General features: G+C 32.4%; 1 protein-coding gene across 1 annotated transcript; it reads right to left on the reverse strand.

Annotated features, from left to right (window-relative positions):
- Positions 1-26607, reverse strand: LOC143245907 (serine/threonine-protein kinase PAK 1-like). The gene is made up of 8 exons (XM_076492160.1): positions 26589-26607; positions 26077-26199; positions 24286-24373; positions 11809-11995; positions 11311-11403; positions 9894-9993; positions 8084-8280; positions 1-114 (listed from the first exon to the last, which is right to left on the reverse strand). The coding sequence occupies exons 1-8, from the start codon at positions 26605-26607 to the stop codon at positions 1-3; spliced, it is 921 nt and encodes a 306-aa protein (XP_076348275.1).
- Positions 26608-27100: the final 493 nt, after the last annotated feature.

Raw genomic sequence — 27100 nt, forward strand, 5'->3', positions numbered from 1 at the left:
TTAATCAGCTGCGTCCACACATCTCAGACAAAACCCTGAGTTCACTGGGTGATCAGGAGACTGGAGATGAAACCAATGAGTCAGAATTAGAACATTGTTTCTAATTGTTTCATTCTGCATGAGAATAGAGAAAGAAAACTGCACATGCATAGAAAATCTGAAGATTAAAAAGAGAAAACATCCAAAGAAACGACAACATAAATCTTACGCAGCATATCCAAATTTTAGATGGAATATAATTAAATACAAAGTTATCAGAAAGGAAAAACTCGCAGCCACAACAACACAAATATATAGTCCCAGGCACAAATCATGAAGTGGATTATCGAGTAATTTGTCCTGGTGTTTAGAGGTACTGAGGGAAATAAGAATCGAATGTCTTCGGAGGGTACAGAAACTGAGCAGATGAGGATGATCTAGCTTATAACATAACAAATCTTTACCACCTTTCGCTGTCTGTATCCAGAAGTGGAAATGTGGATGCTAACAAAAAACGAATAAATAAATAAAACAGAAAATGCAAAATAAATTAAAAATAAACAAATACATTAAAACACATTACACCAAGAGGAGAGAGAGTAAAACTGTCCTTGAAATTAGCATTCCAAATTTCAATACGATGTTTGGACATAAATAATAAGATATTAGGGTATTACCATACTAAACCCCACCTACATTATAAGTATAGTTTCCTATACTATATATAGATTATTAAGTAGCATTACACCGGGAAGACATACAGATAGAGAAAAACATCTTTTCTTCTGTTGAGATAGACAAAAAGTGTCCCTCTTGGAAATGTTAATTTGTTGTATCTCTCGTTGGATAATAAAAAAAGAAATATAAAAATATATGTTTTTAGAAGACACTCGACGAGATCTGTTAGAATATGATTTCAAATCCCAATTTCTACGCCATTCAAGGTGAACTCCTAAATGCCAGTGGACACACAATATTCAGTAACAAATCTTTTGTAGGTATTTTACTCTTTTCAGACTCATTGATTTCCAATAGGTTTGTGCTCATGCCCAGCTTGTCAGACTTCAAAGCTAGAAAGAGTCATGGAATAAATTTACTACCAACATCTGTTCTACCATCACTTCAAAGCCGTCTGGCACAGAATTTGGAATGTTAGCAGTAAGTATGCTTCTCTCCCTTTTAGATCTAGCTCTTCAATGACCATAAGATGCTATTGTTCATGACATCACCAACACTATTTCGTACCCTGCTCTTTTGGTAATTAAACAGCGGTTTGACCCTTTACCATTTTCTTTTTTTGGTGGTGAAGACAAATCATCCTTATAGCTGTTATCACCCATTCACGCTGGTGGAACGAAAGTTTGTTCTTCACTGGTCCGACATTACGTCAGTCGGACCTGACAGCATTCATTTTGAGATGCTTCTAATTACCACCTCCAGCTTTGAATACCTAACTGTCTTTGTGTAGTTTTAGGGAAGTGGGTTCATGTCTGTCTTGTTTGGATCCTTGAATTAAATAACGTCTTCTCGCTCACCTAATGCGGATTTTGTTGACAGCACTCCTCAGGTTTTTGTCTTGATTATCACATTTTCACTATTACAATCAATGTTATCCCTGAACAATTTTCTCCTATTGTCACTAACACATTATATGTTGACGACTTTCACATTTATGGTGCAGCAGCTACAGGTTGTCCCACTTTCTTGTTGGGGTGGATCAGAAGAAACGGTTTCCCCTTCTCTTTCTTTAAAGTATTTCATTACATGTTTGCTGCTAATACGATTTGTTTTCTGACCCACAGCTGCTTCTAGTTGGTGATGCTATTCCAATGGTAGTTGAGACTAAGATTCTGTGGCTCATCCTTGACTGTGTATTTAATATATTCCACGTATTATCGTGATATTTTCATGCAAGCAAAACGAAAACAGAAAGATCTTGGCTATAAATTTCTTTGGGTATCGAATGGTAATATTCTTATTAGGAAATCAGAAACTACTCAGCCCATTGTTTTACGTTGCTTGATTGATCTTAATAATTTATAAATACTGCAATGGCTGATGATTTTGATGATATTGTTGGTGTTACACCAACTTTGTCTTCTCTTTCTGATTTACCAAATGTTTTTTCTGTTGGTCATTTAAATTTAATACATGTTAATATTCGAAGTCTTACTCAAAATTTTGACCAATTTCTTGTTTTTTTTTACAATCAAGCATTGTTAAATTTCATATAATAGCTTTTTCTGAAACTTGGTTTGTTGAGGATGGATTTGTTTCCTTTTCGATTCCAGGTTACTCCTTTTATTCTTCATCTTCTGGTCTAAATAAGGCTAGTGGAGTGGCAGTTTTGTTAAATTTGAGATACTGACTATGATAAAAGAAGTGCAGTACATTAAGTCTGATGCTTTAATTTTATTTTGTATGATTCAAAATAAGAAATTTAATCTCTTTGTTGTTTATCGATCTCCTAGATTGCCTGTATTGAAATTTATTGATGAGCTTTCATTAGAATTGAATTTATACAAATATGATATTAATATACTTGTTGGTGATTTTAATATAGATGTTTTGGCATTTGATGATGTTTGTTATAAAATGCATATTTTAAGTTTTTGTCTGAGAACAATCTTCGTATTATTATTTCTTCTCCTACACGGATAACCAATGTTACTAATTCTTGTATTGATCATTTTTAATTAGTGGAAATACTATTAAAATTGTTATTCTTATATTGTTGAGAGTTTTTTGACCGATCATTTTCCAATTGTTTTATGTATAGACATTTTATCGGATCTAGAACATGTCTCAAATGTTCAAAAGATTAAGTTTAATGAATTGAGTTCTTGTTTGAATTTTTCAGATTGGTCCTGTGTTATGAATTGTTCTGATGTTAATGTTGCTTATGATAATTTTGCTGAAGTGTTAACTGATTGTATTCAAAGTTGTACTACTACTGTTTCTGTGTCACGAAAGTTTAGAAAAATTAAGCCATGGATTACCAGTGAATTGGTTTTGTTAATGATTAAAAGAGATAAGTTAAAAAAGAAAGTACATCAATTTCCTGATGATATTTATCTAAAGATTAGATTTAAGTGTTTAAGGAATTATGTTGTTAGCTTGACCCGTAAGACTAAATGGACTTATTATCATAACCTGTTTAAGAATGCTAAAACTATTAAACAGAATTGGAATATTGTTAACTCTATTATTGATGTTAAAAAAAAAAATAAGAAATTTTGTAATTTTGGTACTACTGATTTATCTGATTTGAATTATTTTTTTGTTAATGTTGCTAAATCTACTTGCTCCAATCCTAAATTTTGTTCTCAGGGCATGCCTCCTGCTCCTTCTTCTTCTTGTTACCTATATCCTGTTACTGTATCTGAAACTATGAATAATATTTTCTCCTTATCAAATTCAGCTTCTAATGGTGTAGATGGTGTTTCGGTTAAGATTTTGAAAGCTAATGCTAATCTTTTGCACCAATTTTGACTTTTAATTAATTTATCTTTTACTCAAGGGAAGTTTCCTAATGCTTTAAAGTTATCATTGGTCATTCCTATTTATAAATCTGGTAATATTTCTGATTTTACGAATTATAGACCTATTTCCTTATTAATACATTTCTCTAAACTATTTGAAAAATCTATGAAGATTAGAATTTTATCATTTCTTGATAGACATTCAGTTTTGTCTCCTTCTCAATTTGGCTTTCGGCCTGGGCTTGGAACGGAGGTTGCTGTTGCTAAACTTGTGGGAAGTATTACAGAAGCTTTAGATTCTGATCTTCATCCAATTGCTGTTTTTCTTGACTTAGCCAAAGCTTTTGATTCTGTTAATCATAAAATATTGTTAAATAAATTATCTTATTATGGTTTTAGAGGCATTGTTTTTGATTGGTTTTTTTCTTACTTTCACAATAGAAAGCAATCAGTTTGTATCCATAATAATTATAGTGATTGGCTTACAATTAATGTTGAGTACCACAAGGTTCTGTTCTGGGTCCTTTATTATTTCTCATTTATATAAATGATATTCTTTACCAACAGTTTTTTGGAGATATCCAAGCCTATGCCGATGATATTGCTGTTGTTTATAGTAAGCCAAATCTAATTAATGAAGCCATTATTTCTAGTGATCTTAATAAAATTAAAATTGGCTTTTCTGTAATGACTTATCCTTAAATATATCTAAATCTTTTCTTCTTCAGTTTAACCTTTATGGTGTCATTCCAGCTTTTCCTTCTATTTTTTATCATTCTAGTGATTGTTATACTTACCCTAATTGTAAGTGTCCCAAATTGACTCAAGTTTCCTCTGTTAAATATTTAGGAATTATTTTAGATCGAAAATTAAATTGGCAATTTCATATTAATTCTTTAGTTAATAAATTAAAATATAGTTCTATGCTAATTTTGAACTTAGTCATTGTGCTCCTTATCATATTTTGTTAAGTGTATATTATGCTCTCTTTCAATCTTTCTTACAATATTGTATTTCAATTTGGGGTGGCACATATAAGACTTTTTAATTCCTATTCACAAGTTGCAAAAAAGTGTTTTCTCTCTTATTTTTACTCATAGGCTTGATACTGATTTCAGTAAATTTAACTCCCTCTTTCATATGATAAACTTTATTTATATTTTTTAGCTTTATCTACATTGCATGTTTCTTTTAATAGGCCTTTTAAAGTCACTTCATATTTTACACGACTTCAATCTTTTTTTCCAATTAATGTACCCACACCACGTAAAACAGTTACACTTCATCAATATCTTTATTTGGCACCTCGTATTCATAATTTTATTCCTTATAGTATAAGATCTTCTATTAATCGTGTTAATCAAAAGAAATACTTAAAACAATGGATCTTAAATACTGATGATAATATTCTGGGAACTTTATATTGATTTTGTAAGTTTTGATTTTACATTATTATGTGTTTAACCATCACAGGACGAGTTAACTCTTTGTTGATGGTTTTATATTGATATTTGATTTTTTGTGTCTAATTTATTGCTTAATAAATTTATTATTATTATTATTAAAAAACTTCCTGCCAAGTGCACACTGGTGCTCAATATCCTCCATGTTCTCTCTTCCACCTCTTCAGGAATGGATTGATATTCCATGTTCAAAATCTATCATTCCCTCGTATCAGTAAAACTGGATAGTGTGTATAGTCTATGGCTTAGCTTGTGAATCTCTCTTTCAAGTGTTTACATACGTTTTACTTTTCATTCAATGCTATAAAACGAGTTGATTTTTCAAAAGGACTGCGCCCTCGGGTTACGTCTCTGCTGATTATGGTATTTCTGAATCTTATTTCAAATCTGTGCTTGAACTCTCAACTAAAGACTCTCTACACCTCCTTGATAACATTATACGAGCAGATAGATGGCGTTGGTAAGGGCTCCTACATGAGTTTTACGCTTGCCAACATTTTCCTCAGGGTCCAACAACACAAATGGGTTGACAATTGCCACTGAAGCTTCAAACCTGTTCTTTACAGAAGGAATATTGATGATATTTTTCTTATTTTCCACCATAAACATCATATCTAACAATTTCGTGGGTGTCTTACTTCACAACACTCCTCTGTACACTTCACTCACAAAACTGTTTTTCACAAACAATAAATCACTTCTAAAGGTTCTCCCCCAACAGAGAATGCTTTATGTAACACTTCGAAAGAGATGCTCTTGTTACACTAATCCACAAAAGTGCAGAATTTAACAATATATCAATTTCTCATCTCAATGATCACGGATGGATAATAAACAGCCATCAGTTACCTACCATCACGGCCTGCACACCTTTATGACCACAGAAGTTAAACCAATCAGTTTCATGTATCTGTCAAAACTGTCCTTGTACGACTGCATTTCACCTATACAGCATTCTCGAATTATGAACATTAAATCTCCAAAAATACTAAGATACATAATGACAAAATTTGTTTCCGACATCTACACAGAGTTTGCAGAATGTTTAAAATCCCAAACTGAAAGCGAAGCTAAAAGCGACAATGTAAGATGGAATAAGCAAATCTTATAGATAGCGATGGTGTTTATGTTGAATAATCAATAGTGATGCTGATTTATTAGAAACATTTATTCTTATTTTTTATTTTTTTTGTAATTTCAGTTATATAACTGCGAAATATGAAGATATTCTTTATATTATTTGAAATATTTTGTGTAAGATTGATATATCTTGGAAAATACCAATTAAACTATTACAAAATTCTATATTTCTTTTTATTTGTAGATATTTGGGTGCTTTTAACACAAACATTATCCTTTATGAAAATAAAGTGATAACTTGGACCAAAAGTGGCAATATGATATTTAAATTCTTTTCTAGAGTTGATTTAATCACCAAATATGAACAGAATAATGTAATTTCAAACAAATTAAATTCTCCTTTAATTCTTTCAATTTTATTATGATATTGTACATAATAAAACATATACATGCAGTAAAATTTAACAGCCATATAACATTAATAAATATAAAACAAATCAGCAAATTTATACATCATAAATATTTAACGTGCCAATGTTTACAACACATAAAAAACTACAACACATAGAATGCACAAAATAATCAATATAAACGAGGATGAATATTTGTCTCACATCGCTTGTAATAAGTTATGATCTTCACATTCCTTTTATTGTCATATGAAAGGATGCTGTGTGAAAAATAAAAAAAATATTTGTTTAAAAAAGTACTAATTCTACATCATAAACATGTTGTTAAATCAGTCTCTGTATACAGACAGTACTGTGCAAAAGTGCTAGAACAAGATAATATGTTGTCACTCTTTCCATTTTACGGATATAATTCTACCATGTGGTAACTGATTGCAAATTTCAACACAATGGTAACACTTCACTGATCCCTCTTGACAACTGAATGAACCAGCGTAAGAATAATCAATATTCTTCAGAATTCTTGCTTGAATAAAATATAGGGATTGAAATCGCTGTCATAGAACCACATGCAGTGTCTTAACAGAGAACTTAGCATATAAAACATTTATACACTGGGAAGAATAAATTTAATAGCAACCCACAAATAAACCTTCATAAAAACAGTGTTTAACACTATACATTAAGTTTTGTTGTCATGTCACAGATCCCAAGGCATGAAGGATTGTCAGGAAATCATAGAACGTGCATAAAAGCTTTATGTGATGCTAGTTGGACTCTCCGACAAATTGCTCTAGAATTGAACAGTTCCCCAACATCATATATCTTGACGTCAAGACAGGTAAATTTTTCAGCAGTAAAATGTGATATTGTATGGGATTGATGGATATTACAAAATGAAAATGATAAATTATGCAGTGATGTTTTAAGTCGATGTACTCAAACTGTAAAATGAACATGCAAGCACAACAACGAATTCTTCGACTTATTAATATTGCTTTTTGATGTATGTCATTAGGATAATAGGTTCAAAGCAAAACAAAATAAAACAGTGAAGTAACAGAAATTCACGACATACCTTCACGAGTTCAGAAGCTGTGTATCGTTTCTGTACGTCTACTTGTAAACACTTGTCCAAGATATCTTGGAATACGAGAGACATATTATTTTTTCTTTAATATTAGGCTTCCCATTTTTCGCTATGAGATCAAATAGCTGAAAAGAAATGGGACATCATGACTTTATGTATATCTATATGTGTGATTAATGGTCAAGCCTTGTTCTGTCTTTTCTTATTAGAGTTGCTGGAAGACACTTCAACCAAATCATACAATCATTTGTGTTTTCAAGTAAAAGAAATCTCACTATTAAGAAGTTGGGTATTGTGAAACAATGATAATTTTTATGAGTAATATTATTACAGAAACATTTCTCTTTAACTAACGCAAGCATTAATTCACCCAAATTCTAAAAAGATCTTGAAATTGATTACGAAATACTTTAAATTTATCCAGAAGGAGACTCTTATAGATTTATTCAATCATAATTTTCTACTCTCATCTCATCAAAGTATTTACATACAAAAAGGAAAATACATTCAAATAAGGAGAAAGTTGAAATTCAATCTACTTTTTCTCCATGGCTGTACGGTCTGGTTGGCAACACTTACCATGAGGGGATCTTCATTACAATAAGGAGGCTCCCCACGAATCATCTCAATAGCTGTAATACCAAAAGACAATATGTCGACTTCACGTCCATATTTTGTCTTTTTAACCATTTCGGGAGCCATCCAGTACGGAGTGCTGGCCGTTGATGTTCGTTTACTTTGTTGTGGTGTTATAACGGCACATAATCCAAAGTCAGCTACATGATGAAAAGAACCAAGTATAAAATTTTCATTTGAGTGAAAATGAAGACAATAATGATTTAGAAAGAATTTCAAGTTAGCCTGACAAAATGAATTTAAAGTATATTAATAATTCTTACAGTTTTGTAGTCAGTATGTTAGGATCAACTTAGATAGTAAAATTTAAAATTGTTAAAACTACTTTTTTCAGCCAGTTGTATAATATCCTTTTTTGAGAGCACGACAACATTATGATAACATTATTTGTGCCTATTCTTCTCCTGTCAAATTACCTATGTAACAAAACTATCTTTTCAATAATCAGACATATAATTTATAATGAAATAAATTTCTATTATCATTTGTTAAGGATAAATTGACAACTGAAATATTCAAATAGTTAACTGTAATTTTGATTTGTATTGCTTCTATTGCAAATTTTGATAGAAAAATAGAAATATTTAATCATCCAAATGCACAAATAAATCTTGTCAATGTACAAAATATTGCTACAAATCTGTTCTTTTTATTTGTGTTTCGCGATTATTTTCAGAACAAAAATTTTTTATCAAATGTGTTTCGAAGACGCTTGTATTAAAAAAATGTAATGTCCAATAAATTATTTTATAATTTCCAAATATCTTAGGTTAATAGTCATGAAGACAATATAAAAGTAAAATTATTTTCTTTTTTGAATTCTATTTACTTACACACCTCCAAGTAATATATGGCAATTTCTTTCAGTAAAGGAGGCTCGAAAATTACTTTGCATATGACTGTGTCATTGCTAGTAAGCATACGTAAAACCTGGCTTATATGTCAAATTATATACATATTTATTAAAAGAATAATACATGGCAATGTTATGTAGTTGATATTGTACTGAATGTATTGTACATAAATATTGTACTGAACATGAGAACTGGAAACACTAATTCTTATACGTAAGTATTTTTTATTTCTGAGTAAACATGATTTCCATGTAACGTATCAACACCTTCATCATATATGTGTTTCTGTTCACGTAGGAATGAAAGTAATGACTTTAATAACAAAAATCATTGCACAAACACTGAATACTGGCACAATATTGAAAACCAACTGGTTTCAAAATTCTAATAAAAACAAGCTAAGTGCAGATGGTGTGTTTTTATTTTACATTATTCTCAGTTTGTCCATTGTGATTCAATACCAGTGGCGTGTCGAAAACATCACTTCAATTCTATCTTTTGTCTCCTACATGTCAGAGCCAAAAAAGATTTTATTCAATAAGATAGCCTATCAGTTTGGCTGGATGGTGAGAGACAAAAGTTTCTATGAAAATATCTATACAAATGGTATAAAACTTATTAAATATTGCAATCTAAATGCTGTAAATTACTAAAATATTGTACAAGCTCAAAATTATTGTAAAACAAGATAGCTGCAGGTGTATTTCCTTTTACATATTCATCTAATTTCTACATTTTGGCTACAAATTAGAGGTGTATAAAAAATAATCCTGAAGGGTTTTAGACACCCCTGATTTTCAGTAACATTGGACAAATTATTAGGAATCTGGAAAAAGAAAACATCTGCAGTCAACATGTTTTTCTAATAACCAAACCTGATATTATGTCTTAAAATTTACCTAGTTTTATGCTCCAGTCCATCCCAACTAATATATTCTGACTTTTGATAGCCCTGTGTATTACACTGTTAACGTGAAGATATTCTATTCCCTGAAGAACCTACATGAGATGTAAATTTATTTCAAAGATAAACATTCTTAAATATCATTAAATTTTAATTCAGTGTGCTTGTTGATTTCAATACTTTAAATATATATAATTTATAAATAGCAGAAGTACTAAGGTTTGATTGGGTTGATATATTAGTTGTTTTACCATCTGCTGCCAAGATGAAAAAGTTATTACTGACACTGGAGCACCTAACATTAAACTGGCTACGAGAAAAGCGTGGCCTTTTTAGGTTGAGACCAACCACCTTCACTAATAGCCCCTGTGCAATTTTAAACTGAAATCATTTTCGAATTAAGGTATTTTCTGTTATATCACCGACAATAAAAACCTTCTTTAACCTGTGGAGATTCTAAATTGAAAAATATCAACAAATAGTTTCCAGTTTTGTTATGTAGATGTTTCATTTCATGTATTTTCAGTACACAGAATAACGGCGATATTAAAACACACTTCTGTAGCTAAGTGACACGACATGAAAGCCATTGTTACAAAGGACTGTTAGTAAATCCCATTGGCTTTACTATACATTCAGTGTCGTTTTATAAATGAAAGTATCCAGCTGTACTCAGGTTATTATATTGTTATATTCCAAGTGACAGACGTTAACTAACCATGTGTCATGGCACATGGTCACTCCTCGTTAGAAACGCATTGGTCATACATGACTGTCATTGCTGGTGGCATGGAATGGAAACAAACTCATAATGAAATGGCATGGTCCTCAAAAAGGGCTCAGTCTATCCACCTCTACTGTAATCTTATGTTATGGTGAAAATTTAGAAACCATTTTAGCATAAAAGTATAATTCTTGTCTTGACTTCTCTATATATTAAAATTTGTTATATAGGGAATAACTTCTTTTCGATGCAGATATCTTGATAGTTTCCTTCTATAAAAAGACCCACACATACACCTGCTCACATGTGTTTGTCTCTCTGTGATTTCTATTTGTAATGCAACAAACCGCTCGTGTTCTTTGTGGTTTTTGTTACTTTGCCTCCTTAAATAGATGCACATATACGTGGAAAAGTAATACTCAGGTGCTTACCCTCAGGAGCATCTTGGTACAGGTGCAAAATATTTGGTTTTTGGGTTCTTTCTTCTTCAAGCTATGACTTTAACATATACGCATAGACACATGCTTTTATTATTATTATATATAAGCAATGTTATTAATATAATAATGCTTGCATAACAGACATGGGAAACTAACTGCAATAATTATTGAACAGACTTTTAAATAAATTGTAATCATTAGACATCTGTTAGAAAACAAAATTACAAAAATCTCTATTCATAACATACTTCTTTACAAACTGCTAAGATATCATTTTCGGACAGACGGGTTTTGGTGACAACATTATCCAAGGATCCGACTGCCAAATATTCCATTATTACCTAAATAAACAAAATTTAAAATTTCACTTACATTTTATTCTTTAGTAAAATCTCTCATAAAAATGAGACAATATTTTTTCCTGACTTAAGATTCTGTCAGTAATCATATATCTAAAGCAAATACCAATACCAAAATAATTTTTCACGAGGTAAAAATTAAAGTAACTCTTGAAGAGTTAGATTTTTTATCTAGAATATTGTCTCCCAATCATGTATTATTTAAAAACAAAATTTTTAAAAAGCAAACCTGTAAGAATAATGTGTGAAACTATTCTCAAACTAATACTGTTGCTCGAAATTGACTTAATATGTTTAATAAAGATTAGTACCTTAACGTGCACTTTATGGAATGTAAACTTGAGAATACAAGAAAATTCACTAATATGTAACACTAAGAATACTTGCCCAGAGTTCATCTCCTATGAGGTAGCTGTCCAAGTAGCTGATTACGTTTGGGTGTTTCATTTCGCGTAGGACTAACAGTTCTGTAATTAAATCTTCTTTATATAGTTGCTGCGATAAATAAATCTTCTTAACAGCAACTGTCAACTCGGTTTCTCTATCTGTGGCTTTATATACAGCTGCTGAACCACTGAAATAATAAAAGAAATATCAATAGAATATGTAATGTACTGGTATGTAATGTACTGGTATGTAAAGACATACCTAAATTCTAGTGATAAAATTATTGTGCTTTGAGAAAAAACAAATGCAATGGATTAACATGTGTTTTTAATCTTTGTAAAATTGTAAAAATGAATGCTTATTTTATTATACAGAAATTAGAACATCATGCACAGTTAAATGTTTGCTACTATATGAAAAATACTATAAAGTATGGATAAAACATAAATAGTAGTTTATACTGACACAAATAAGCACCACTCCGTCAAGTAACATTGATAACTTTTGAAAATGTGTTCTGCTGTTACAATCGAGATGTACTCGTAGTTTGATGAGTTTTGAAACTTTTCAACTAAGCCTACATGCATGAATTAATCCATTGAAGTAAACTTATTATTTTAAGCAAAATAATATTAACGACACTACTGATTATTTTGCTCTATAAATCTTCTAAATTTCTGTTTGTATGTTTCTTTTTTAATTTCGCGCAAAGCTACACGAGGGTTATCTGCGCCTGCCGTCCATAATTTAGTAGTGTAGAACTAGAGGGAAGGCAGCTGGTCATTATAGGTCATCACCAAGTCTTTGGCTACTCTTTTACGAATGAATACTTCAATTTATTGACACATCATTACATCCCTACAGCTGAAAGAACGAGAGTGTTTGGTGCGACGAAACTTCGAACCCACGACCCTCAGATGACGAGTCGAGCGCCTAAACTACCTGACTATGCTAAGCCTATTTGTGACTGAACAAACGTACTTTAAAAGTTTGCAGGGCAATGATGTATTTCTACACTGTTATTTTACTCTTCATAATTTGCCAAATACTCCTTTTAAATCAAAATACAGTTATTTAGTTTCAAATGTTTAACACTTTCTGAACTATGCAAAGAGAAATACACCAATTGAATCAAAAGATCTATTTCAGTTAGTGAGGGAGAAATATTACAAACAGAGAACTGTTTCCAAAGACAAAAGAGAAGGGAATGAACACTACATACGAACGTCATGTAAGCAATTAAACATTGAGAATTAGCATATACAGGACATAGAAGGTGAGAAATGGAAAGAAGGTTAATCAGAGTTACACTCCCGAGCCACCATAGTTTCTGGGCGGAAAAAATGATTCAGATAAATGAGAAGATATGTAAGATGATAAAAGTATGTGAAATAGTCCTGGCTAAAACGTCAGCCCACCAATGTCCACAGGATGAGATGAAAAGAAAATAAATCTATAAGAAATGGTCAAACAAAGTTCAGGTGAAAAGTGTAAAGCAGTAAGACAATGAAGGACCCCATTAACATTTTCAGTCCAGAAGATCAACATGTCACAGAAGACAATGAATCTGGAAGAAAGTAATCAATACAGAAATATTGATAAAATGGAACGTGTTGAATAAGGCATCTGATAATTGTTAACCGAAGAAACAGAAAATGTTTAATCAATAGTCTAGCAAGAGACTGAACAACGCGAGGAGCATTGAACCGCTAAGATGACCGTCCACTGAACCAGAGATGAATGGCAGAAAACATTCCATTTATGGTGATAAACTCACATGGATGAAATGAACTGAATATCAAAACATGCCTGATTTGCTCCCAAACACCAGATAAAAACAAGCATGAAGAATGAGGAAAAGAATAGTAATATGATCAATATTACCAACAAAGGAAAGGAAACAGAGGTTGTTAGATAATTAACATAAACACACATGAATAGGCCAGTGAGGAGCAATCAGAAGAACTTGATATTGAATGGTATGAACGGAAGGAAATCGTCCAATAAAAAAGTTGAATGGGAGAATCAACATACAGATATTTATTGACCAAGTCATGACTAAAAGTTGTGATAGTCAGAGCAAGAGGATGAATAACCAAAGACCAAAACAGAAGTAATTTGTGGTCGAAGGATGTAAAGCAACAGACGTAAGGAGTAACCCACTGAAGACAAATCCACTGGAAAATAAGATGATTGAGAGATCTACTAATTGTGAAGTGCTCACATACGAGCCTGATTGAAGGAACTTGTAGCAGCGAATCTCAAAATATCTTGCTTCACATTTCAGTACCAAGTATATAACAGTTACTTAGAACTTGTTTGAAAATTCAAACTTAGTTTCCCATTGTATAGAGGAATTTGAAAGAGAGAGTAAAAAAAAATTCATGTGAAATTTACAAAATTATCAGCTTAATATCACATCCTCAATCAGTTAGAAAGTTTTTAGAAAAGCTAGTGAATGTACAACAAAAATTAGACAAAATACCAACATGCGTTGAGTGGTATTGCTAAATAATTAGTGCTATTATCAAAACATAATTTTTTATCTGTATTATTTTACTATTAACTACAACTTTAACTTTAAATCCCTAAATCGTTCTTTTGCAACTCTTCACAAAATGTTAAGTATTTATTCTTTGGACTCAATTTTCCGAACAACTGACATAAAGAATTTGAAACCAAAAACTCAAGTACCAATAAAAGTACCTACCATATTCAAGCCACCACACTTTTTTACAATTTTAAATGCAGAAAGAGCTCCTGGTGTACATATTACATTTAAACTTACCCTTGTCCAATTTTTTTTACAATAGTATATCTTTCGGTGGGATCGCCCACAGAAGCAATACTTTTTATTTCCTCCATAACTTCTTCTTCTGTCATTCTATTGTTCTTTGAGAAAATATAAAACAAGAATTACTACACCACACAAATACGCGTTTGCCAACAAATATTATTTATAATGTAATGATTGTTGTGTAGAACATTCGACTTTACACTATTTAAGTTATGAAGAAGTTAAATCTCTTACTTAGACCAAGAATCAATCCCACATTTTTTTATTAAAATAACACCTCTTGCATTGTTTTTGGTGTTGGTGAAACGTTTGTTGTTGTTTTTTTTAATTTCGCACAGAGCTACTCGAGGGCTATCTGTGATGGCCGTCCCTAATTTAGCACTGTACGACTAGAGGGAAGGCAGATTGTCATCACCACCCACCGCCAACTCTTGGCTACTCTTATACCAAGGAATAGTGGGATTGATCGTCACATTATAACGCACCCACGGCTGAAAGGTCGAGCATGTTTGGCGCTACGGGAATGCGAATCCGCGATCCTCAGAATACGAGTCGCACTCCTTAACACGCTTGGCCATGCCGGGCCGTTGGTAAAACGTAAGTTTACTTTATCACTCTAAAAAAAGATTGTCTACAATAATCGATATATAATTTCACACATAATTAATGTAATTAGGTTCAAATAAAAGTGTTTTTTGTTTTTATGTAGTCTTGTTTAAATGACTAAGGGATTCTAAAAAAATACTATATGAGACGATTTAAGTTAAAATCTCACCAATAATTCACGACGAAGTAGCTGACATGAACAAAGAGCTATCGCAACTGTAAATACTTCGTAGTGAAATAAAAGGTTGCTTAGACCAAGTAAATATGTCTTTCCTTCGGGGCAACCATGACTACATCTTTTATAGTCAGGATATCTGACAATAGAAAGCAGATTGAAAGTTAAGTAACCAGATCTGTAATTTTCGTAACATGGTGAATAAATCATTAGTTTCATACACGTATTGACAATACAGATACACCTTATTGTCGAAATTCGTAGAACCAACAACTGCGATTACACATATGTAAGAACACAACTGTGAAAATTAACACAAAAGATCAGCTTCGTTAATTACAAATTACACAGTATGTTTAAAGATGCAATTAACTAATGAAAGATTCAATCTATTAAAGACACGCAGTATCATCTTTGTTGCTTTAATCCACATATTTTTTAACAGTGAATTACTTCTGACATCAGATAATTAGGTCAATCTTTTTTTATTTTAAAAAGTATAAAAAAGTTTCATTAAATCTCATAACTTACCCAAAATCAGGGTATTCTTTATTCATAACAGAGATGACTGCTCTTTTAAATCTCCAGCCGGTATTATTTGTTTCATAGGATATTTTATGCACGTAAGATAGAAATAGAATGTTGGAAATGAGTGTTGCCGTTATGAATAACAACACTGCCGACTGGAGAAATCTGAGGACATCGTGTTTGGAATACCCTGATCCAGTTAATTTGAAATACATTAAGACAAGCACTGTCGCCATGCAGCAAAGAAAGAGTAGATATATCTTGTCAAGTGGAAGAAAGTTATCTGTCCACCGTGAATAAAAATAAAACGGCTAATATCCATAAGGTAATTACAAACCGCAGCAACAACCAACGTTACAATTAACAATAAAATACTGTTCTTCTCATGAAAATTAGAAGGAAATCTTTTAAAGAGAGAAAACATTTCTCCGGACGTTATTTTCCAGCGTTTTTCATTCATTTTAGTATTTAGATAAGTTACCTGTTCTTGTTTCTAAGGCTTTACGCTTAGCAACGTGACGCGTCAACAATATCGGATAGTTAATTGTTGTGGTGGGAAAAAACCCACTTCGGAAGTTAAACTATTTACGTTAGAAATAGGGAACGCACTAAAGAAAAACTTCAAACGCTTAAACAAGAGCCTTTCCAAATATAAAACGATAGTGTTGTAGAACTGAATATGAATCATGTGCGTAACAAGAATGTGTAGCATTCTTACTGGATGATTTTCGTATCATAATTTGTATGAGAGACACGTTGCAATGAATTATTTCCCGTGGAACGGAGGGACACGTAATCCGAAGGTCGCTGGTTCGAATTCCCGACACATCAAACATGCTCGCCCTTTCAGCCAAGGTGGTGTTATAACGTGACGGTCATTCCCATTGTCCGTTGGTAAAATAGTAGTCCAAGAGTTGGTGGTGGGTGGAGATGACTAACTGCCTTTCCTCTGGTCTCACACTGCTAAGTTAGGAACGAGTGTGTGTTTTTGTGTGTTTTTCGTATAGCAAAGCCACAAAGGGCTATCTGCTCAGCCCACCGCGGGGAATTGAACCCCTGATTTTAGCGTTGTAAATCCGGAGACATACCGCCGTACTAGCGGGGGCAGTTAGGAACGACTAGCGTAGATAATCCTCGTGTACCTTTGCACGAAATACAAAAACAAACCAATAGAACGGTGGTAGGGGGCTTGTGATAACGTGAAAACGTTTTTACGTATAGAGGGCAGCATCGAAGGAAACTAGTGAAATATTGACAAAGTTGGAAGTGTTCTGCAGAAATTCTCAAAACATCTTCCTTGACATTTCAATAGCAACTATATGACAGTTACTCAGACCTTGTTTGAAAATTCAAACTTAGTTTCCCGTTGTATAAAGGTATTTCAAAGAGAAAGAAAGAAATTTTGATGTAAAATGTACAACATTAAGACTGATAGACGGTCTATCTCCACCGCAGTGTGGCTCCTACTTTCTCACTCATCTCCAAAACCTAGGATACACTTTATAATTCCACGTTGTATCTTGTACCCCACGATCCTCTTTTTTAAAATAAAAAATTGTGCAGCGTGTCTTAAATATATATTTTTTTAATTTCATAATAATGTGTTTTCGTTTATGGCTCGAATATGTTATTCCTTTATATACGAATACAGATATATTAATAATTCTTTAAATTTTTCTATTTGATAAGTCTTATTGCTTTATACCTGCACTTAGACCCTCTCAAATTACATCGAAAGCCATTTATCACAAATGATTTGTCTGTTTTTTTATTTCATTGTTAGGTGTAAAGCTTCGCTATAAGCCATTTGTGCTCTTCCCTATATCGGTATGAAATACCATATCCAGTTACAAATTACTATTTTGACTCAATTTTATAAATTCTAATAGTTAGAAGTGTCAAAATAAATACTTGTAGCTTGCAGGAATAATGTTAATTCTAGGCCTTAAAGATTTAGTTTATTTTCATACTCATTTTTTGCTATTGTATTTTCACGTTACAATACATATCTTGTTCCTGTAATTTTTCTGTCTGTTCTGTTTTGGATTTCGCGCAGAGTTAGATTAATTTCTTTTATTTGTCTGAACATCTTTATAGACGTCTTACTATACATCTTAGTCATTAAAGCCTTTTACAAAGACATAAATGATGATGCACTTTTGTATTAAATTTTCGGACATTACTTATTGGATGACCTGATGTGTAAGACTAGTTAAAAATAGTGTTAAAGATATTAGTCTTGAAATTCAATTTTCACATTGCTTTGAGAAATGAGTAGTTACCTAATTCTATGTTGTAAATGTGTAATAAGATATAATTTTTTTTCATCAGTGTTTGTTTTTAAAGAAAGGGGTTGATCATATTAATTTAAAAAAAACATCAGATATAATATTTATCTTTTAAGTAAGACCCAAAAGTTGAGTCAATTTATGTATTACCTACAAAGACAATAAAAATTCAGTAACACAAATATCTCAATCGTGATATTGTAAATAATTGCTTCATAATTCTTTATGTTTCTAATTTATTCCCGGTATTTTAAGCCCTCTAGTAGCAAAGCGGTATGTCTGCGGACCCGCACCGCTTGAAACAATGTTTTGATACCCCTGGTAAGCAGAGCGCAGATATTCCACTCTGTAGCTTTGTGGCTAATCCTAAACAAACAAACAAATTGATATTTTAAACGGAGATAAACTTGCCTGAAGATAAAAAACAGGGATTTGTGTGAATATTTTTCAGTTGTTCCCTAATGACTGCTTGTACAACATTAATACTGGTGTTTGAATAGTAAGAAGTAATTTTGCTAGTATTCAGAGCTATAGTTTGAGGTTGAAAGAAACAAACTAAACTGACATGTCTGTTTTTATCACTAAATGAATTTTATTCCGTCTGAAAATATTTTTACATTTCGATTGAAATTTAAGCATACAATAATACTTCAACAAGAATGCTTAAAGTAAACAGACCATGAATTTCATTTGTAAATTTGCTCTCCTCCCCCTAGAACTGCGGTATGTCTACGGATTTACAACGCAAAAATTAGGGGGTCGATTCCCCTTGGTGGCTTCAGCATATAGCACGATGTAGAACACTGGACATGTTTGGCGTAAACCAAATGCAGCATTCAAGGAAAAGAACCTCATACCAACTGTGAAGCATGGAGGAGGATGTGTCATGGTTTGGGGCTACTTTGCAGCAGAACCTAAACAGCTCACAATCATAGAATCAACCATAAATTCTACTGTGTAACACAGGGTGCTTGAGGATTATGTGAGACCATCTGTAAGAAAATTAAAGCTGAAGAGGGAACTAGACCCTGTAACATGACAATGACCCAAAACATACCAGTAAATCCACCAAGGACTGGCTGAAAACTAAGAAATGGAGAGTCCTGGAATGGTCGATTCAAAGCACATATCTTAATCTCATTGAGATGCTGTGGGGTGACTTGAAACGAGCTGTACATGCAAGAAAACCCTCAAATATCTGATAGCTGAAAAAAATTCTGCATTGAGGAATGGTGCAAACTTTCTTCAGACCGATATCAGAGACTAGTAGATGGCTACAAGAAGCGTCTCACTGCACTTATTTGAGCCAAAGGGGTTACCACTAGCTATTAGGGGGTAGAGTGTCCTACCTTTTCCCTCAGTTAGAATATGCATTTTGGTACAATTACATTTACAGAAGAACTTGAAAAGTCTTTTCATTAGTTTTAATTGTTTAGTTTTTTCACATGACTGTATACTGGACTTTGAACGCCGCTACCGAGGAGTGTATAACGAAAACATGATGGGAGACTATATTTCGGGACTGATACGTGAAAGTGACTTACATTACATTCGCAAATCTCGAAAAAATACTCACTTCTAAACATTTTTGTATAACTTTAGTATAAATACATGTAAATCTTGATTCATATGTTGTTTTATTTAGATCTTATGTAAATTAAAATGTGCAAATATGCCCGTTTCTACATAGAAAATAGGTGAATTTCTAAATTTCATTATCCAGTTCACAAAAGCAAAGTTTGAAGGGAATAATGGCCATTTTCTGTACTTTTACAACATAAGCAATTAAGAAGTAAAACATACTATCCAGGAACAAAATTTGTGTTACATAGTGTTATTAATTTTCTCATCTATCCAAACATATTACTCGTTTTGTTTAATAATTTATCTTCCAATAGCGTAGTACCCAAACATATTACACGTTTTTCTAAAAAATATATATAAATTAAATTAAAAATATATATATATTAAAAATTATATAAATTCAATAGGAGTACCTATCCAAACATATTATACCTTCCGTATAAATTACCTGTTAATAGAGTTTGCAAAATTATAAATAAAATAATTGCAAAATGAGCATAATTTGTTTTTCAATAGCAGCATACACCTTTACAGCCAAGATCAATAACGAATATTAGATAAGTCTTAGACATTACCTAGTAATATAAACTCGTTACAAAATAAAATGATTTACTCAGAAATGGTCTGTTGGAGAAACAAACGTCTGCTCATTTAACCTACTCACTGTAATTATATTTTGAGAATAGTTCATTTCATTCATTTTTATAATAATTAAATCCGTATATTACTTAATAAAGAATTAAAATTACTCACAACTATAAAGAAGGATAAACCATTGACGTTTTTTCACAAATAGTTAGATATTCTACACTTTTTGAGATTAATGGAAACCTGGTCAAATAAAATTCAGCTAATTGGTAAATTAGCTTAGTGCGTATTTTTTTATAGCAAAACAACATCGGACTATTTGCTGTGTTTTTGGTTTTAGCGTTGTAAATCCATAGACTAACCGCTGTTCTAGCGGGAGAGAAATCAGCTTAGACCACACCAAAATGGTTTTGTCCTGTTTAAGGTTGATCTTGCGAAGTAGAAATCCAAAACTGAGATCTCGGAAACTACCGCAAAGAACATTAACAATAATAACAGGGTAATATTTTTATAACTATACAGTATTTTTATAGCTGAACAATACATTAAACAGTTGAATTTTTTGCTAAATTTTTAAGATAACACAAATTACAAACAGAAAGTAGTAAGTTTCAAATATAAAACCAACAGCAAACAAACTTGTTTTTTTACGTTTGTATGTTTTCTTATGGCAAAGCCACATTGGTATGAATGAGGATACATATCCTTTTCACATAAATATTCTTCCCTTTTTTTCAATTTGTTTGTATTTTTGTGCTAACACACATAACAAAAAATGTTCATTGTGGTAAACAAAATAATAATTGATATAAGTAAGAGGTTTATTCTTCCAGATTTCTAAAATATCCTTATATGAAAAATGAATATTTTTGAACTTTGCTTAGTTGAATTATAAAAAATTAATTATTAAAACCAAAACATCATTCATGAAGTTTAAATTCGTAGGCCTGAGCTACCGCTAGCGATTAATAGAATATCATCAGAGTGTCGTTTTCAGAATTTTTTTTTCCTTTGTTAATCTTTTCTAAAATATCAGCTTTATTCATTTTGAGAACTAAGATTAACCGTTAAATAGCTTGCATTTAAATATTATGCAAAATGTTTTTGCAAGCAATTGAACATAGCTTTTCATATGAAGTCGCCTGTTTTTGAAATATTGACATCAGATATCCTGGACTAATACGATCCTTGAGACCTTGCATAACTTTGTGAATAGTGTGCTCGGACTCTGAATTCAAGAATCGATGGTTTGCCTTCCATTACTTCAAATATGTGTTCCAATTTGTATGGCCATGGGTTCACTATAAGAGAGACGATCAAATCAAAGTATTTTGTCAGTCAAAAGTAAGCCAAGAATTGGTGGTGGATCCTGTCGATTAGCTACCAACTCAAAATAAGGGACAACTTTGCATAGATACCCTTTTGTGTAGCTTTGTGCCAAACTTCTGTAACAAACAACAACTAAAGAGAAAGGGAAGACAAACGCTTCAGTTTTTTACACTAAAAATACCTCAGATAAATTCTACCAATCATCTTAAACTAATTAAAGTTCTCAGTGGAACAGATATTACTAGATTATATTAACAAACCTTACATATTTGCATTCCATATATTTTATAGATCACAGTGCATAAAGACTGACTATAATTCTAAGCGACACAATTAAACAGTCTTCATCTGATATTACGATACTGCATATAATATATCGATAGTCTCAAAATTGGATGGAATATCTAAATGTTGTCACTTTAACAGATTGATTGACTTTAATGTTACAATGCTGTTTTTGTCTAGTCGAGATTTAATATATGATTTCTGTAAAATACTCCTGTTAATTAAGCAAATGATATAACGATAACCTACCATAACTAAATACGCTGTTAAACAATGATCACAAATACTAAAGAAACGTTTAGAAATGTCAGATGTGCAAATGCTCCATGTGGGAAGGTAGCTAATTATCACCACCCACTGCTAGATTAGGGATGGCTAGAGCGAATTGCCCTGATATAGTTTTGTGCAAAATTAAAAAAACAAAAAACAAAACTGAGGTTCGTTGTTACCAAAGTGTAAAGTTGCACACATTTTGAACAACCTTTTCTTAAAGATTAAAATATATTGGAAAATCTAATATTGGAATTACAAATAGTGCCATTAAAATGCTTCGAAAATATAAAGCTGAGCATATTTGGTGTGATTAATTGTTATAGGCTGAAAAACATTGGTTGTACTTACATGTTACGTTCCACTCGGTAAATTATCAGCAACGTGAGATAAAATCAAACTTCCTTCACGGATCATATGGACTTATCAGATAGTCCGATCTGGCATTGCTGTAAGAAAACACACACACACGCACCCAGATTATAACTTAACTACTAAATAATAAGTTTGTACTTGTTTATACATCAGAATAATTGTATAAATAACAAGTTTCTTGACACCAAAGCATGGTCGTGAGGCTATAGATACAGTTTTCAGAAACTTCTGATAAAAGAAGCAGATTTTAAGAGCAGGCATGCAAAGCCGTATAGTGAATGACACATAAGATAAAATATAAATTTCTAAAAATACTAAAAGGAAAATTTCATTTACTATGAAATATTGCGACTATTAAATATAAGCAGTTTTCTTCTTTTGTTCTTACTTATACTGAATATTATCTCACTCAAAATCATATGATTACGATAAGGTTTTATATGTTCGTGATATTGTAAACTGTGCTAACTTCGACCACACCGTTTTATTCCTTGCAGGAATTCCTGACAGTAAATTGTGCTACATAATGCTGGTGTGGAAGATGGGGTTATTCAAAAGCATGCAATACTGATTAGGATTTATTTATTTAATGATAATCTAATTTTGTATACCTTTTTTTATAGAAATGACGAAAACTGAACCTATTTGTACGAATGTAAAAAGTAACTTTGAAAACTTATGTAAAATTTTATCTTTATTTTTGAGTTTTATGTATTTCTTTTCTTGGTTTGTTTTGAACTTTGCGTGAAGCTACACGAGGGCTATTTGCGCTAGCTGCCTTTCCTCTAGTCATCACCACCCACCGGCAACCCTTGGGCTACTCGTTTACTAACAAATAGTGGGATTGACAATTACCTATAACGCTCCCACGGCTGAAAGGGCGAGGATGTTTGGTGTGACGGGGATTCGAACCCGCAACCCTCGGATGACGAGTCGAGTGCCTTAACCTCCTGACCATGCCAGGTCATTTCTTTTATAACAAGACTTTAATACGCAGAAATTAATGCTATATTTAAAACTCATGTTTTACTTTTAGACTTAGGGATACAGTAAGTAAAAAGCACATTCCATTTCTTAATAATTTGTTTTAAACTTTTTTAATTTCTCTGAATTTTGATAACATTTTCTTTAAATATAAAAACAAGAAAGAGTATACTTTAATTTCTATTACACAAGAATCATAAGTAAATAATACGAGTATATTTCTAACAAATCAATACATCGTGACACTAGGTTTCTCATCATGTCTAGGTGCTTAGAGTAGTTTCCCTTTGACGATTCAACGGTAAGCTTGAGGCCTTATAAAGCTAGATTATGTGGTTTAATCCCCACGACAGGCGCATAAAATACAAGTTACTTACAAATCTTTGCTAAAAAACTTAGAGAATTACTCCGCTAAATGTGAACTACATTAAAGAAGAGATTGGATGTTGCTATTCTGTTTGTAACCGTAATTTATTTTGTTCAAAATTCTAATGAATCAGACTAAACATTGTTGTGTATGAAGAAGGTTGAATGTCAGCAAACCCTGCAAAAAAAAATATATAAATTGAAATCTGTTGATTTCATAAGTACTCAGCCCCTCTAAGTTGGTAGTTGGTGGAAGCATTTTTGGATGCTATTACTGTCTTTTTGGATAGGTCTCTACCAACCTTGCACAATGGGATGGTGTAATTTCTCCCCAATCTTTCTGGCAAAATTGATTCATTCCTAACAATTTCTTTGGAGATCGTTGATGGACTGCAGTATTCAAAATTCGCCATAAATTTTTTATCGTATTAAAATCAGAACTTTGACTAAGCCACTCCAAAACATCCACTTTATTATTTTGAAATCACTCTAATGTGACTTTTACTTTGTGTTTCGGGTCATAGTCCTGCTGAAATGTGAATTTTTGACCAAGTTTTAGATTCTTGACTGACTCAAGCAGGTTTTCATCTAGGATTCACCCGTACTTTGCACCATCCATCTTCCCCTCAATCCTGACATCTTCCCAATGTTATCACCACCATATTTGACAAATTGGATGGTGTTTACTTGGTGATGTATTGTGTTGGACTAGTTCCAGACGTAACACCTTTAATTTACACCAAAAACTCAATTTTTAATGCCTAACCTTCTACAACATATTATTTACTTGTTTCGCTGGAAACTCCATTATGAAGCACATTCCACTTCTCAATGATGAACTTTACCGTATTTAAAGAGATAATCAGCGACTTTGAAATTTTTTTGTAACCTTCTCCTGATCTATGATTTTCTACCACCGTATAGCCTTTAATGATACGTTATAGTTATCTAACCATAAAGATCTTGGGTGTGGAAGAAAAGTACGACCAAAAGAAAAAAATTGAGTATGCGACTAAAAAAATGTAATCAAAATTGGCGTCCATGCTGGTAGCTATACTTATAGTATTGATAACAGATTTATGGTGAATGTTCATTCATTAGTCAATCAGGATTCCGTGTTTGTTCAGCTTGGAGCATGATGGTAGATAAAACAAAATACGTGGTCCAGGTAGCTAGTGAATGTAAACTTGCTGTAAACAAATAAAAAATACCACAAGTGTTGATATCACTTTTGGTTTCATTTCTTCAAATAGTACGCTCAACCATTTCTTAATCGCACCGTTTTTTCACACTAATGTTGTCTTTTTAGTGCCGAACCCAGTATTTAGTAGCTCAATGTCCAGTACAGTTTACAATTGATTACATGTTTTGTATGTGTACCAGTATAGAATGATCACTGGGTATATAGGCTACTGCAGAATGTGTTTTTGAGTACAACTTATTTGTATCACAATGGATTTGCATATTACCATTGACATTGCTTCTTGCAAACAGCCACCATACAACAACCTTAATGAAACTTTTGCAATGACTGAAAACTATTTTTTCTAAAATGGATTGAAGCCAGTCACGAATGGTTTTCAACGTATCAGAATATAGCAAATCAATAAAGGTAGTTATGAATTCATGTTTATATGCTGATGGACCTTAGCCTTAGGATAACTTTCTGACAATCTTTGTCCAAATGTAGACCTAGAGTTTAGTATGTTAGACTGTCTTATCAACATTTTTCTTTATGAATATTGGTATTCTTCTTAGCATTATAACTATATATGATCCATATTCATTTGTGTTTTTTATTACTGTATTTTTCAGACTGCAAGATGAAACATATTCAATTAAGTGGTGCACAAAAGAAAAAAACTGGCAAAAAAACAACAAAAGGCTTTGGATTTAGTGGCCAAGACTAGATAGCTGACTAATTTTTTCACTCAACTTGCACAACAAGATCTTCCAAATCAAAACTCATCTCTGCCATCAGAAGTCACTTGTACTGCATCTGACTCTGACAAGATTGAAGTGGAACCAAGTTCCACACTTACAAATACCACTTTGTTCACTTTCAGAACGTCATGATGACGTTAAGGTGTCACAGGCTTGCTCAACTGGTACAAGTTCTACAACTGATCTCACTTTGCCTGTAAATTCTCCAGATATCTCTGGTGTTAATGTTGATGCAAGTTGCTCTACAAGACAGTCGGAAGGAGAAATAATTTCTGAAAATGAAAATCAGCTGGACTATGGTAAAATGCTTCAGTCTACAAAAGATGAAGAAACTAAAGCAAAAGATCCAGGGTTGTGGCTCAGTTTCTCTGCTGATGATGTGGCTTTTTGGATTGCTTGTGGACCCACTGACTGTCAACACCACAATGGGCTATTTGGCAAATCTTGCTGGGCTTTCAATGGTAGTAAACAAATGAGATGCTGTTCACAAAAACTATTTTTTGGGTTAAAGCCAATGATGAGTAATACAAGAGAGAGTGATTATTGTATTCACTATCAACTCTTTGCCCCAAAATTTTCCTCGCATTTTGTTGAAAGAGAAGGGTTCAGTGACTGGCAAAATACTATTGTAATTGATCATCATGAAAGAAACACTACTCACCGAGACTGTATGCTAACATGCTTAACTCGCAGAGAAGGTTTAGGCTTGCGACAAGAGTTGGAAAAACAAATTAAAAGAAGAGTGCAATTACTGGGAACATATCTTGGAGCGTGTAATAGCTGTTATTTGTATGTTAGCTGAAAGTGGCCTGGCAAAATGAGGAACAGGTAAAATTTGGTTCACTGCAGAATGAAAATTTTTTAGGGCTGCTTGAGCTCATAAGTCAATTTAATCCATTTTTAGCAGGATGCATTTCGAAATATGGAAATTCTGGAAAAGCAAATCCTTCTTACTTGTCCTAAACCACCTTTGAAGAACTCATTAAACCAATGGTTCAAAAGGTCTACACATTCATTGTTGATGAAGTAAATTCTTCTGGTTATTTTAGCTTGTCAGTTGACAAGCTAAAATATATCACATATAAATCAGTTAAGTGTTCGATACATAAAAGATGGGCAATATTAAATGCTTTTTAACCTTTCTGGAACTGAAAAGCCATATGACTGATGAAA

The sequence above is a fragment of the Tachypleus tridentatus genome, chromosome 3, assembly GCF_004210375.1.
Source record: "Tachypleus tridentatus isolate NWPU-2018 chromosome 3, ASM421037v1, whole genome shotgun sequence".
In the NCBI taxonomy this organism is placed as follows: Eukaryota; Metazoa; Arthropoda; class Merostomata; order Xiphosura; family Limulidae; genus Tachypleus; species Tachypleus tridentatus.

Excerpts from the sequence above, each read along its gene's own strand:
- LOC143245907 (XM_076492160.1), bottom strand. Across the intron at positions 9,994-11,310 it reads TCTTAGCAGTTTGTAAAGAA|GTTCTTCAGGGAATAGAATA; the intron begins GTATGTTATGAA and ends CATCTCATGTAG. Across the intron at positions 115-8,083 it reads GTAATGAAGATCCCCTCATG|AATGAAACAATTAGAAACAA; the intron begins GTAAGTGTTGCC and ends ATTCTCATGCAG.